Below are 16,155 nucleotides of genomic sequence, written 5' to 3' on the forward strand. Positions count from 1 at the left end.
GATAGAAAATAGAAAAGAAGTTAAAATGTTAGAGAATAGAGTGAAAAGGTCTGGTATGTGTCACAATTTGAGGAGATTGTAATATGATATTTGAGAGAAGCAGTATTCAAAGAGATAATGACATTATTTAGATATTGTGAAAACACAGAAGTCCTCTGATTCAAAATGCACAATGAATTGATACATAAACTAATTCAGATCAGTGAGGATAGGAATGATTATTTCGTAACTTTGTAATTGTTTCTGGGACAATAGCTTCTTATATTAAAATAAGAAAAAGAAATTGGATTTTATCTCAGATACACCATACCCAAAAAGTCATTTCAAGGTTTGGGGATGTGGCTCAAGTGGTAGCACGCTCGCTGGCATGCGCAGGGCGCTGGGTTCGATCCTCAACACCACATAAAAATAAAATAAAGATATTGTGTCCACCTAACACTAAAAAATTAAACACTAAAATATTTTTTAAAAGTCATTTCAAGTCTATTTGAATATCCAAAACAAACCACATTTATTAAAGAAATGCAGGAGAAAATCTTGACCTTGGGGGAAATAAGAGCAGTCATTTACATAGCATTTACTTTGTGTCAGGCACATTTTTCAATGTGATACACACAGGCATATCTACGTACACATATATACATACACAGATACTTATGTAATATGTATATATAGGTAATAATTCTCAAAACAACTATATGTAGTAAATGCTATATTAACTTCATTTCATAGATAAGAAAACAAATAGAAGGAAAACTTGCCCAAGATCACATAGCTAGCAGGTATCTGGTCCAGAGTGTGTGCTGTGAAATAAGACATAAGTTAATTCCTTAAAGGAAAACATAGATAAGTACATTAACAAAACAGACTTTGTTTAGCTGCTAACCATAAAATGAAAAGACAAACTACTAATTCAGAAAACAAATTGCTACATGTTTGGCACTTTTGCCAGACACCCCCCCACACACACACACACACAAAATTCAACAGATGTAGCTGGAAATGTGGCTCAGTAGTAGAGCTCTTTCCTAGCATGGATGAGGCCCTGAGATCCATCCCTAGTACTAGGGGGAAAAAATCAAGTGTGAATAGATATTTCATGAAGGAAGAAATTGCAAATTACTGAAAATGTTAGAAGATGTCCTACCTCAATGGTAGGAGAAATACAAAGTAAAACTATAGTAAAATCATCTTATAAATCAGGTCATTAGAAATTAACAAATTGTGACAAGTATTTGCAAGTATATGTAGTTCCTGAGAGTGCAAATTAGTTAACTCTTTATAAAATAATTTGGCATTATCTAGCAAAGGCATGTTATATAACCAGTTCCATCTCTAAATATGTACTCTAGGTGGGGATCAGCAAATTATGACCCATGGACCAATTCAACCCATCCAGTCTGTTTTTCTAAATTCAGTTTTTATCATATCACATTTGATTATTTATTTCTGTATTGTTTGTGGCTGCTTTTGTCTTTCAGTGGAGTAGTGGTAACAGACTTTCAGGCCCACAAAGCCTCAAATATTATTCTCTGATAGGATAGGAGAAACAATCTAGTTGTCAATTTTGAGGAAAATGGATAAATGGTTGTAATTCATTCAGTGGAGTATCATAGAAAAGCAGAAATAAACAATAGTTACTAATGGTGAATGTGTACAAATTTTACACCTAAAGTTACAGCACGTACAAAAGTTATACCAAAAAAGCAAATTGCTGGAGTTGGGATTGGACAGTGGTAGAGTGCTTGCCTAGCATGTATGAAGCACTGGGTTTGATTATCAGCACCTCACATAAATGAAATAAAGGTCCATTGACACCTAAAAAAAAAAAAAAAAAGAAAAGAAAGTAAATTGTTGCAGAAAGCATGCAGTATGATTCCACTAATGTGAAGTTCAAAACATGATTTGTAAAACTAACCAGTATATTGTTGAGATTTTCATGCTAATGTAGTATACCAAAGAAAAGCAAGAAGTGGGGTACTAACATCAATTTCTTTAGTCCCAGTTACTAGGGAGGCTGAGGCAGAAGGAGAGTTCAAGATCAGCCTGGGCAATGTAGTAAAACCTCATCTCAAAGCAAAACAAAGCAAAAACAAGAAATGAGAAACATAAGATACAGAATAGTGGTTACTGTGGGCAGTGGGTAGAAGATGTGTTTGGGGACTGCCCACAGTGGTTTCAAAGATTTAGATGGTATTTTTAAAGCCATGTGGTGGATATACAAACCAAACTCTCCCACTCCCTTGATAAACAAGATATATTGTCCATTTCTGTGATATTCACACTCTTAATTATAGTAGCTTTCTGGTTTTGCTATCTCATAGCTTTCTTTTTTCCTAAATGAATTTTAGAATAACATCTAAGCCACCCTCTTTTTAAAAAGGTTCAGTTAGGAATTTTATTAGAATTTCATTAGATATTTTTACGAAAATTTCAGTACATTTACAGTTTTGTGTTCTCATCCAAAAACATGGTTGTCTGTATATCAAGCCAGGTTACATTTTGTGCCCTTCAAGAAAATTTTTGTTTTCTCATATAAATCTTTCCCATTTTGTGTTTGGATTACAGCATTTTCTTCTCTGTATTTTCCTTAATTCAGTCCTACTTTCTGTTTTTTTTAAAAGTTCCTCCAATTTTCATTTTGCCAATGTTTTCCCTTTCTGTTTCATTGAGGTTATGGATTTGTTCTTTCTTTATTGTTTGTTTGTTTATATCTTTTCTTTCATTTTGGTGATAATGAGAAGCAGACATAAATGGGTATGCCAGTTCTGAAATCTATAACCTAATATGCACATGACTTTTATGGTTTAAAAAAGATGTAATTTATGTCCTTAGTTTTTTACCATTTTATTATTATAAAGAGTGCCTATGAAAAATAAAATTGAAACATTAAGACATATGCCTATTAATTTTTTAAATTTAAATTATAGCTTGAAAGTGAAAAATATGAATTACAATCGAAAGTGTTCCTAATGAAAGAAAAAATAGAGTCATTAGAGAACAAATCAAAATTTCAAGCTCAACAAATAAGCCAAATTGGCCATGTGCCTGGTGACTCATCTCATCAGAAAACAGAGATGAATTCCCTTAGGTAAGTTTATTGGAACTTTTTTTTTAATTTCACTCCTGGGAACATGTTTCTGATATATTATAAAAGATTTACAACCATGGCATTTCAGATTGTGCCTTTGAACAGTAGTTTCCAAACTATTTCCAAACAGTAGTTTCCACAGATGCCATGGCCCCATCTCTACTCTCAGCCATGGCCATTAATTCAAAAACTAAATAAGGGGTTTAGGGGGTGAAGAAAAGACAGACAGACACACAGATGAAGTAAAGTTCCTTTTCTTTAATTAGTGAATAGAAACCACCTGAGGAAGCCATGTGAAAAAACATTGTAAAATTCATTTTAGATAATGATAAGGCAGAATAATGATCTTTGTAGAAGATAATGATAAGGCAGAATAATGATCTTCATCAAAAAGCTCAAACTTCTAAGAAAAAATATATGCATCTGTGTATGTGTGTATGCTTAAGATTTATTAAAGCTTATAAACGGCCAAAAAAAAAAAAAAAAAAAAACCAGACACACAGAGAAAAAGGTGGGGCCAGGTGGGCCATTGCTCTCTGATGGAGAACCAGCTAGTTCAGCACATTTATTATATGAGTTTCATGATCAAAAAGTTATTTGTGGGAAAGTTTTAGCAGAGCAGACAATCTGAAGAATGCAGGACTGGTGAGACATTAGGGTCATCTTGTTTTGCTCAGAATTCTATCCCTGGGAGCTGGTGCTTGAACTCAAGGTATCAACTGATATTGCTGTGTGCCTTAGCCTCCTCTGACTAACATCACCATAGCAATTGGGCCATCTTAACCTGCACCTTCACTCAAGAAGTTCTAAGCACAATGCAGTGAGGCAGTCAGACCATTATTCAAATCACTGCTCTCCACATCTCCCTCTCTTTTATTTTTTAAATATAACCAATGTATGTCTACTCAGAAGTGCTGGAACTGGGATTAGACAAGCTTACAGTTAACTGTCCTTTGTTTTCCCTCTAAGTAAGGGAACCTCTACTGCTGTAGGGGGAAATGGGCAATGACCTCTAACTGCTTCAGGCTGACATAGAGCAAGCAGTTTGGGTTCCTCTCCCACCAAGGAATGTTTTGGTCAGTTGAGGGATCCATGGCAAAATTCTGGTTTGGAAAGAACAATTTGTAAAGTAATCTGGGAGGTGGGTGCTTTTAGGAGAGAAACAAAAAGACACGAGTACTACAATGAGATTAATACAAAATAAATGAATATGATGATAGTAACCAACAATTTTTTCTTTTACCAGGAAGTACAAGAACTAAGAAATTATCTTGATAGATAAGAGAAGGTTAATGTTTTAAGAAATCCTAATTATTTTAACATATGCAGGATTAAATTTTGGTTTATATCAGGACATTGATATTTGAGCTTAAGAAAAACCTTGAATAACTTTAACTAATTGTGCTAATTATATATAACCAATTTAGCTACACACAACCTTTTTATAAACCTTCTGTGACTTACACAAACATTTTGTCACTTACTTAGACATTGTACAACTTTTTACTTTACCACACAAAGACTTCATTGTGTGTGTGTGTGTGTGTGTGTATTTAGTTGTAGTTGGACACAATACCTTTATTTATTTTTATATGGTGCTGAGGATTGAACCCAGAGTCTTGCACGTGCTAGGCGAGCGTTCTACCGCTGAGCCACAACCTCAGTCCCCCCACACAAAAGACATTCTTATCCAGAAATATTTCCTTTTTCCTTCTACTTTTTATTTTCATACCTAGAACCTTCTATATCTCTTTCCCTTCACAAACCTTCTTACATCTGTTACCCTCCTTTTAAATTTATATTTTGAAACAGTCTGTTAAACTGTTGAATTTAGACAAATTATTACACTTTAATAAGATAAAATACTTTTTTAGGTAATTTAATTGAAACCTTTTAAACTATGGTTTATAAATTATACTTGATAAAATCTTAGCTCTGGTAACCTTGTTTTAGTGAAGACCCAGATACAAAGCAATCTCAAACTTTTTCCATTTACCAATTTATGAAAACACATTTAATGTTATTACCTTATGGAATTAAAGAAATCAAGAGTAGTTGATTTTATATTTAGCAGTTGATGTTTAGCACCCCAACTTTGTAAATTAATCAGATGTCTCCTTTAACAGATTTATGATTAAATCCCACTGATGTTAAACCTAATTTACTCATTTTTAACTACAAAAAACAAGATATCAGAGCTGGGGTTGTGGCTCAGTGGCAGAGTGCTTGCATAGCATGTGTGAGGCACCAGGTTCAGTTCTCAACACCATATATAAATAAATAAAATAAAGGTCTATTGACAACTAAAAAAAAAAAATACTAAAAACAAAAAAACAAGATATCAGACAAATGTAGCTAACAGTAATTAGCAGATCAGAGTTTACTCTTGGCTTAGAGTCCTGCAATCCTCAAGAAAGATTTTTAAGGAAAATTGTATAAAGGAAATAATTTCAATGTCTCCCTGTGCTATAGTCTTAGGGAGAAACTTGTTAAGAAAGCAAGGTGGCAGGGTGCCAGAAAAAACAAGACAGCCCACCACAGCAGGTTGAATTTAAAAGTGACATTTTTTTTCCTTTGGTCTCAAACCAGTTTTTGCAGTTTACTTTCTAAATTAAAGCCTAAGAGACAAAAAGATCCAGCATAAACTAAGAAAGCATAATCTTAAGCATTGCAACATAGAGATCCCTTTCTTTGGATCCTAGTTGTTTCATGGTTTCGACCCACCTATAAACTTGCTTCTCACTTTTCTTTGCTACCTCGGCCTCAGAAGGAAGCATCCCCCCATCTGACCATTGAAGAAGATCCCCTGTGTCCAGTCCCTGTTTGGGCACCAACTGTCTGGGCCCTCTCATTTTTGTTCTCAGCAACGGTCATTAATTCAGGGAAAGACACTGGACAAGTAGGAGCCATGGAGGATGAAGAAAAGACAGATACACAGAGAGAGAAAGGTGGGGCCAAGTGGGACACTGCTCTCTGGTGGAGACACAGTTACCCAGAGCTAGCTCAGCATGTTTATTATATAGGTTTAATCACCAAAAGGTTATTTATTGGGGCTGGGGTTGTGGCTCAGTGGTAGAGCGTTCGCCTAGCACTTGCGACGCACTAGGTTCAATCCTCAGCACCACATTAAAAATAAATAAATAAAATAAGGTTAAAAAAAGAAAAGAATGCAGAATGTGTAGCTTAGAAATATTGAGTTGTCTGTCAATACTGTGTCCAACTACAACTAAAAAAAATATTCAAAAAACCAAAAGATTATTTATGGAAAAGTTGTAACAAAGCAGACAATCTAAAAGGACACAGGTCTTACAAGATATTAGGGTCATTTTATTTTGCTCAAAATTCGCTGACCTTCGGAGATGGTGCCTGAGCTCAAAGTCCCAACTGATAACTGAGCATTTGCACAGTTTTCTCAGGCTGCAGTACCATAGTAACTGGGCCATCTCAACCTGTACTTTCACACAGGTAGGTCCCAGTACAAACACAGCCATGAGGGAGTCAAAAAGACCATGATTTAAATCACCACTCTCCACAGTTGGCCTATAAGCAGAATCACCTGGAGCTTTTGAAAAGTATGAATTTAGGACCTGTCTCTCTGGCTTTAAATTTGCTGAGTAAATCTCAATAGATTTTAGGTATGTGGTTTTGGATTTTTGTTTTTAGTGTTGGGAATTGAACCCAGGTGTACTTAACCATTGAATAACATCACCAGCCCTTTTTATTTTTTCATTTTTAGATAGGATCTCACTAAGTTGCATATGACCTCACTAAATTGCTGAGGCTGACCTGGAATTTAACAATCCTCCCCTCTCTGAGCCACTGGGATTAGGGGCATGAGCAACTGCCTCCAGATGGGTATCTGTATTTTTTTTTAATGTTTATAAATTAATATGATTGTAAACAAGTTTTTGAATCTGTAGGGTAGGACTGCTGAAAAGGATAGAATTTTTTGCTACCTATGCCATTTTCCTTCTTTTTCTTGCCTCTTTCAAGGAAGTAAATGTAAAATCTGAATGTTTCTTCTATTTTGAACCCTTTCTGACTAAAAAGCAGACATCTTTAACGAAGGAGGGTGTACATGAGTAGCATGTTTCTTAGAAAGCTAACTCTGGTAGAAACATGGAACATGGATTTGAAGTCTTAGAGACTTGATGGCATACAGTGGACACCAAAGGTCTAGACTGAAACCTGGCAATGAACTTGGAGAACAGAGGCTTTGTATCTAAGAAATGTTTCGTACATAAAACCAAAAGACCTAATGACTTATACAGTTATAAAAAGAAGATAAAATAGGACTGGGGTTGTGGCTCAGTGGTAGAGTACTGCTCGCCTAACATGGTGTCCAGGGTTCCATCCTCAGCACCACATTAAAAAAAATAAATAAAGGTTAAAAAAAAAAAAGAAAAGAATGCAGAATGTGTAGCTTGTCAGCAGTTACTCAATTTTTAACAAGAAGGTTCAGGGAAACAAAAAGCAAACAAATTTTAGTTTTTTGTCTGAATTGGGTAACTTCCATAAGTAGAAAGATTTTGAAGGTCATCAAGGCATTAGTCTGAAGAGTCAGGAAATCTGTCTATAAACTATATCTATAATAAGGATCAGGAATAGATTTTAAAATCATTACACCGGTAAAACTAAATCAGTTTTACAGATGTAAACCAATAACAACTCGATCAGAAAGGATTTTAGTCATGATTTTAAAAAAGATTGACAAATTAAAACTGAAAGATTACTAAATAGTATATTGGCTGTTGCAGAAAATGAGCTGAAATAGAAAATAGAGTCAAGAAATTTACCCAGAACACAGGACAAAAAGAAAGGATGAGGTGGTGGGGACAACTTTTTTTTTTTAAAGACACAGATCCAATATTACAAAAACCAAGAATCACAGAAGTATATAGTGGAAAAAACAGAGCAAAGGTGAGAATCAAAGGAATAATTAGGAAAAGAAAAACCTGAGACTATTGTTCATAGGGTTCCCTGATATATGAAATAGCTTAAGGAAATAAGTCCAAGAACTGGTTATCTGCTCAATTAAGGAATACTGTTTGCCACTTATTTAGAGCATCTTCATTTTGCTCTTTTACTGATTGACTGCAGTCTTTATAAGGTTGACTTTAGAAAAAACTAATGCATATACTACTTTTTGCTTCATTCTCTTTTTGCAAGCACTACCTATATTCTATGAAGGACAGCTGAATGGCCCAGCTCCTCTTCTGGTTCGTGTCTATCTTAATCTCCGAAATACAAATATCATGTTGTGTGTTTGTCTCTCAGAATTATTAGTATATCCTTTTCACTCTATCCATCTGACAGGATCTGGCATTTAATCCATTTTGCTTTTCCTTATGATTGTAGTGACACCCCTTTTCTTTTCTCACAGAAAGTTCAGAAGGTAGAGCTTTCACTACCCTCTCTTGAACAACCTAGTCTGTAGCTCCTTTGGGGTTTTTGTTCTTAGACTAAAATCCTTTTTTCTTGGATGCAGTCTGCCTGTTTCCTTTCTTAGGGGTAATCTAATCAATGTGCTACAGGAGGGGACTGAGAATTTTTCTCTCTATCTTATATAATCTGGGGATATCACATTATTTTATAACTTCATTTCGCTCTGACAGAAAACTATGACATATCTTATCTTTGAGGCTATTATGCCATTCACATTTTCCACATTAGTAAGCATTATTAGAACCATGAGTTCAAGCTGTTAGTTCCAAATACAAAGCTAAACTCAGTACAAACCATAATACCTATAAAAACAAAGGCATTTTGTCCAAACCTTGTGCCATTTTTTATATGTTTAATAGAGAAGAGCACTCTTGCTGCTCTTTTAATCACATCAACCTCTCTTTTTCCTTGATAGGAACATGTTTAAGAATCAGATTCTCAGATAAATGAGGCCCTTGTTCCTTCCCATCCACCTCATGAGGCTAGGCATTTTTTTTTTCCACCAAATTAAGGTGTCACCAAACAGGATTTTCTTTATCAGGCAGTCTCTTAGTTGTCCAAATAAAATGCCTTTTGTCTAGCTGTTGGGGTAAATCAGAGGATATACTATAAAATCCCACTTTTAGCTGGGCATAGTGATGCATACCTATAATCCCAGCTACTTAGGAAGCTAAGGCAGAAGGATTGCATGTTCAAGACCAGCCTGGACAATGTAGTGAGACTATGTCTTTAAAGTGGAAAATAAAAAGGGCTGGAGATATAGTTCAATGATAAAATACCCCTGGGTTCAGTCCCCAATACCACTAAATGAATGAATGAATAAGAAATTTTATTTATTCCCACTCTTCAAAATTAAACAAATGACTTTTGTCCCCCTCAAGTTGCAGTATTTAATGAGATGTGGTATTTTATTAAAACTTCATAATGCCATTAATAGGAAACATTTCTGTACATAGGAAAAATGCCTACTGCCTCCTCAGAGCTTGCTAGCCAAGCTCTAGAACCAAAGTTAGCAAATTTTCTACAAATAGAGAGTCATTATTCTTCAATTACTTAAGCATTTATAAACCCATTTGTACATCTCAACTAACAACTTCTTAACCCCTTGGCAAATATCCTTGATCCTTACAACTAAATAGTGCTTTTTTCAATTTACCTTAGCTTTTTATCTTTGCATGTTCAATAACTGAAAGTTGCCTGCCATGATGGTGCATACATGGGAGGCTGAAGCAGGAGATCGAAAGTTCAGGGTCATCTTGGCAACTTAGCAAGACCCTATCTCAAAGGACTGAAATTATAGCTTAGTGTTAGAGTACTTGCTTACACGTGCAAGGACGTGGGTTCAATCCCCATTACTGTAAATAAATAAATAGCAAGCTATGCAGTTATCCAGTCAAATAAATGGTATAGCAGATTTTCCTGAAAACAGTCCATAAACTCTAATCAGACATAAAGTTATACCAACAGTTTTACTAAGATTTGTTTAGTACATTTGGAAAGCCAATGTAACAGGTTCCTTTGAAAAGTATTTATTTGCTAAGGGAATTAAATATCATTTTAGATAAGGGAAAGAAGGCTCATAGATTATCTTGGATGTCAAGAAACTCTTCTGAGTATTCCCAGTGTTCTTCCAAGACAAAAGATGAGCAGGGCTCTTAATGGGATAGCTGAGCTTGTGAAACTAGAATTGAAAGAACTAAGGGAACTACGGCCACCAGTTATCATCCCCTTGCAGAAGCCTAAAATTAAAAAAAAAAAAAAAAAAAGTTAATCCCTCTTCCCTCTCTGGTGTACCAACAGGCAATACTTAGTAATAATCTTTCTCATTGAGTGTTGAGCTATAACCATAGACTTCTGGGAAACAAACACCCTTATGAACAAATAATATGGCAATCACTAAGGTATTCTTTCTTAGGAACTTTCTGCCTCACTTCTTTCATTAAGAAGACCTTTATCTTAGAACTAAGTTCAGTCAGAAGTTACTTCCAGGATCTGGTATACAGTCTTAGTTGTCTATTTTTCTTTCTACATGAGAATATAAAAAAGCAAAGCTATTATTAGGACTCTCCCAAGGGCTTCCTTTATGTGAATATTAATCAAGATGTTTGTTATCTTGCTTTCCTTTATCAACTCTGCTTTCATCAGCAAATTGCCCTACCTATGAAATTAAATGCAAAGAGATTATTACATTTTTGCCTAGAATTTCAAGCACAGTCACTCACTTGGCATCCTTTATTAAGGATGGAACTCTGGGGGCCATTTTATTTTATTTCTTTAGATGTTGATGGACCTTTATTTTATTTATTTATATTTGCTTCTGAGAATTGAACCCAGTGCCCCACAAATGCTAGACAAGTGCGCTACCACTGAGCCACAACCCCAACACCCACCGCCCATTTTTATTTTTGAAAGGACTTTGTATGGCTTCCTGACAGACTTTTTCCATGTAGAGGATTTGTCTCCCTATATTCTGCATATTGAAGCAATAGGATATAGTAGAAGAACATTGATGTCATGTTAGATTAGCCTAGATTTGCATCTTTTCTTTGCCTTTACTGACTTTGTGACCTTGGGCAAGTTATTAGTATCGCCTTGTATTGTTATATCCCATATAATAAAAAGGAAGATCTTGATTAGCCACCTGGATCTAATTTTGTAATTTTATGAAGTCATTCTGCTTGAACTTAGTGACTTTCTGACATGGTTTGGTTTGGTTGTGCAGTTCTAAGTAACTTTCCTCCTTAATTTTTGTGGAGGCGGGGATACTGATACTCACCTAGTTGCTCAGCGCCTCACTGTTGCTGAGGCTGGCTTTGAACTCTCAATCATCCTGTTTCAGCCTCTGGAGCTGCTGGAATTATAGGAATGCACCATTGCACCCAGCTCCTCCCTATTTCTGGGTCATGATTAACTTGCTAATAGAAAAGTTAGCATAATCTCTTTTATTTTACATAATACTTCTTAGTATTGCTAGTAAATTTTTTTTGTTGTCCTATTTTACTAGAGGTGTACAATCCAAGCCTCCTCCATTAGGCAGTTCTAAGCTAAGCAACCCTTAGTATCTTCTTCTCTATTTTATCCTCTAAAGACGCCTATTCCTGAAAAATAACCTGGGGTGACAGATATGTCTTTCCAGCCAGGCAGAGTAAGACTCCCAGGCCATGGCTAAGAGCATTCTGAGATTTGCCAAGAGAGCAAATTTTTGCTGTTGAGTTTCTAGGGATATTATTTCTGAAAAATAATTACTAATCAGTAATAGACACCTTTGAAATTGTCTTTATTGAGATGTCTTCTAGGCATCCTTTCTTTTGCTCCCTGAAACCAGTCTTTAGTCTTAAATTCCTATTGCATTATAAAGAATGCCTGCCTTCCCTATTTACTATGACCTCCATTGACTAGCCATCCAAAAAGTAGAAGCTCACACTAGTCGGGATGGTCAGGATTCATGGAGCATACTCTGTCTGAAGTGCTAGCTAGGCCATACTGTAAGAACAGCACCTTTTTTTTTTTTTTGTGCCTCCACTATTGGAAATAGATTTTAAGGGAGAGGGTGTTGATATTAGGAAACTGAGATCTTTAAAAACTACCAAGAAGACTCTAGAAAAGAGTATACAATTAATTTGATTTTTGTATTATTTTTGGAGAAGAATGGTAGACAGCAAGAAATAATATAAGGCCATTGATTATACTGGAAGAGCTTTAAAATGAATAAAAGAAACTTAAAAATAAGAAAAACTATTTTTAAGACATCTCATTTTTTAAAAATATTTCTAAGAGAGAGAAAGAATACCATTTATTTTTGTCTATTGCTTCTTTAGGATAGTAAATGACCAGCTACAGCGGTCACTTGATGAGTATCAGCGCCGACTTTCCTTAAAAAGAGATGAACTTGAATCGGCCCAAGAACAAATTAAAATACTGGAGGGAAAAATAAGTAAGTGATTTAAATTTTGTCTTTGCTAATCATGATTTACTTTGTCTAACAAACATTTCTTTTCATTTATAGATGAACTAAACCTTAAGATGACTTCACAGAATGAGGCAGCTCATGTAATGAAAAAGACCATTGGTGTTATTGATAAAGAAAAAGACTTTCTTCAGGAGACTGTAGACGAGAAGACAGAAAAGCTTGCAGACTTGCAAGAAAACCTAGAAAATAAAGTATATAACTGTTAAATATCATTTTTCAATATCTGAATAGAGAGGATTATCTTATTCTGTTTCAGATTCATACATAGTTCTTATCTCAAGACCCAGGGCATTTTATCTCAATAATTTGGATCTTCAAAATATGATTTTATCTATTGTTAGAATGTGATTTTATCAGATATTATTAAGCAAACTTTTTAAAGAAACCTTTCAAGTTCCTAGCGTGGGAAGAAACATGCCAATATGTGAAGTATAATTGAGACGTGGAAATATGTTTACTTGGAACTTTCTCTTTTATGCATAATTTTTTTTTAAATTTTTATTATTGGTTGTTCAAAACATTACATAGTTCTTGACATATCACATTTCATACATTTGATTCAAGTGGGTTATGAACTCCCATTTTTACCCGGTATACAGATTGCAGAATCACATCGGTTACACATTTTATGCATAATTTATATAATTGAACTATGTACTTAACTATATAAATGTGACAAATTATATGAATCTAGCTAAAAACATTTCTATATGAATGATTTAGAATCTTATATATTTTTACAATTTCTGTAGGAGAAAGCTATTGCTCAGATGAAGAAAACTATCTCAGAGTATGAATTATCCAAGAAGTAAGTAATTAATCAGGTGACACACAATTTTTAAGAAATTTCTGGTGAATAGTTTTTATCTATTTAGTAGCCATCAGCAATAAGATAATTTCCCCATTTTTTGCCAGTGGCATCATTTTCTCAGTCTCCTGCTTGAGAATGTTATCCTCTTTAATTATTTCTTCCTGTCATTCATTTAAACATTTGTATCTTATTAATTATTCTTTAACATTTCCTACTTAACTCTCTGTTTTTACTATAATTACCTTGTTCAGTCTCTATTCATTACAATTCATTACCATTTTAAAATTTTAAAATATTGATTACTTTAGTATCAATTTTGAATTTTTTCTCTATCTAAATTTATCTTGAACAGTTGCAAAATTTACATTTTATGTCTAGTCTCCCCAGAAAGAGTAAAAGGGGCTTAAAGTCAAGTCACTCAGTATATTTATTTTACATACCTTTAATTTTATGTAATAGTGGGAGAGTAGGGCTGGGGTTGTGGCTCAGCAGTAGAGCACTTGTCTAGCATGTGTGAGGCCCTGGGTTCAATTCTTCGCACCACATATAAATAAATAAAAATAAAGGTGTTGTGTCTACTTAAAACTTAAAAAAAAATAGTGGAAGAGTAAACATTTAATAGATATTTGCCAATTGAATCTCTTATGTTTGGTTCTTAACAGAGTTAATGGTTTGGTTCTGTATTTACTTGGTTTTTGGAATAATAAATCTGTTTTGTTGATTTATTTGCAGATATGACTGGTAGAGATCTAAAATACCTGCTTTACTTAATCAGTATCTTAATGAAGCAGTCTAGTTTCCTATATTCTTAGAATATTTAATTCAGACTACAGTAGTTTTCTTTTAAATGAACTACAATTTTCTAAAAAGCTTCATTATTTCCTCATTTAACAGCCAGCTAAAGGAAGCATTGACTAATCGAGAAAGGGAGATAAGCAGCCTTCGACGCCAGGTTGATGCATGTCACAAAGAACTTGATGAAGTGGGAAGAGCTAGAGAAATAGCTTTTAAGGAAAACAGACGATTACAAGATGATCTGAGTACAATGGCAAGAGAAAACCAAGTATGAACACACAGTGCATAAATGTTGGTGGTTTCAGAGTACCTATTTGTGTTTGCTAAATGGTAAAGCAACATAGGTAATTTTTTAAGGAGAATTTCATCTATCAGGCTAATAAAAAAAATGTAGTTTACCCTGCCATGATGACCCTTGCTTGTAGTCTCTCTTAATCAGGGGACTGAGGCAAGAGAATCACTTAAGCCCAGAAGTTCAACACCAGCCTAAATGACATAGCGAGGCTCTCTCCTTTCTAAAATTAATTAATTAATTAATTAATTAATTAAAAATAAATTAATGAGTATTTTAAAATGTCAAGTGCTGAGAGAATTTTTATTATTGCTGGTTTATTAAAAGATTATACAAAGAGACCAATGATTTCCTGTATTAATTACTCTGTTTTTTAAAAATTACTTTCAGGGGGCTGTGGCTGTGGCTCAGTGGTAGAGTGCCTGTTTTGCATGTGTGAGGCTCTGGGTTTGATCCTCAGCACTACATAAAAATAAATAAGTAAATATATTGTTTCCATCTACAACTAAAAAAATTTTTTTAAATTACTTTCAGTATTATTCATAAAGCATATTGCTGATATATGAATTTCTTTTTTTTAAGTTGGTCGTGTTGTAATTGTTCTTTCTAGATATACATGGTAGTAGAGTATATTTTGACACATTATGCATACATAGAGTAATTATAAACTTGTTATAATTATTATGGTCATATGTGATGTGGAGTTATACTGTTTGTGTATTCATTTATAAGAATTATGAATTTCTTAAAAAGGTCAAGCTCTAACCTTAGTGTAAAAGTCAGATTACACGATGAGGAATGTTATGGGAGATGTGTGGTAAAATTTGGTGTTTCTGGGCGGGGTTTGTGGCTCAGTGGTACTGAGCTCTCCTAGCATGTGTGAGGCTCTGAGCACCACATAAAGATAAATAAATAAAGGTATTGCGTTCATCTTCAACTGAAAAAAAATATTTTTTAAAAAATTTGGTGTTTCTTACATCCAAGATCAGTCAGGAAATATATGTAACAATTACTTTTGCCCTGTACTCTTATTCCAAAGAAACTATTTGAATATAAATAGAACTCATTTGGGTACTGTGTTCACTTTAGATTTGTCTTCAATTTCTGATTTATAGGCAATCTCATTGGAATTGGAAGCAGCAATGCAAGAAAAGGAAGAAATGAAGAGTAGAGTGCATAATTATATAACTGAGGTGTCACGATGTGAGAGTTTAATGGCTGCTAAGGTGAAAACATTGTTTATGTTGGATTTCACACTGATTTTTTAAAAACTTTTTCATGTTTGTCTGTTTTGTCCATACTGTTATTTGTTAAACAGTTGAGAATTAAGATCTTACCTTCTTTTTATATTTTCCCATAGATTTTAGTATAGTACACAGATATCTGATGCTCCCAAATTTAGAACAGAATTCCTAGGGTGTATGTGTGTTCCAATTAGTGACAGTTAACTAATTTAGAAACAATTTAATTATGCTTAAAACAGGAACAAGAAAATCAAGATTTGTTAGATAGATTTCAGATGCTTCATAGCCGTGCTGAAGACTGGGAAGTCAAAGCCCATCAAGCAGAAGGAGAAAGCAGCTCAGTTCGACTGGAACTTCTCTCTATTGATACAGAAAGGAGACACCTTCGAGAAAGAGTCGAGCTACTAGAAAAAGAAATTCAGGAGGTAATAACATTCATTGGTCTAGTAAAAGCATTATTTAGTAAAACAAAACATTCAAAGATACTTTATTAAGGTGAGGTTATAA

General features: G+C 34.3%; 1 protein-coding gene across 7 annotated transcripts in view; it reads left to right on the forward strand.

Moving 5' to 3' along the window:
- Cep135 (centrosomal protein 135) overlaps window positions 1-16,155 on the forward strand; it is a 68,168-nt gene that overhangs the window by 39,110 nt on the left and 12,903 nt on the right. For all 7 annotated transcript variants that reach the window (XM_078021314.1, XM_078021313.1, XM_078021317.1 and 4 more), the window contains 7 exons: window positions 2,931-3,091; window positions 12,355-12,470; window positions 12,543-12,697; window positions 13,259-13,314; window positions 14,212-14,380; window positions 15,520-15,630; window positions 15,888-16,073. In XM_078021314.1, coding sequence (XP_077877440.1) covers window positions 2,931-3,091; window positions 12,355-12,470; window positions 12,543-12,697; window positions 13,259-13,314; window positions 14,212-14,380; window positions 15,520-15,630; window positions 15,888-16,073 — 954 coding nt within the window. The remainder of the gene's footprint in view (window positions 1-2,930; window positions 3,092-12,354; window positions 12,471-12,542; window positions 12,698-13,258; window positions 13,315-14,211; window positions 14,381-15,519; window positions 15,631-15,887; window positions 16,074-16,155) is intronic.

The sequence above is a fragment of the Ictidomys tridecemlineatus genome, chromosome 9 (genome assembly GCF_052094955.1).
Source record: "Ictidomys tridecemlineatus isolate mIctTri1 chromosome 9, mIctTri1.hap1, whole genome shotgun sequence".
NCBI lineage: Eukaryota > Metazoa > Chordata > Mammalia > Rodentia > Sciuridae > Ictidomys > Ictidomys tridecemlineatus.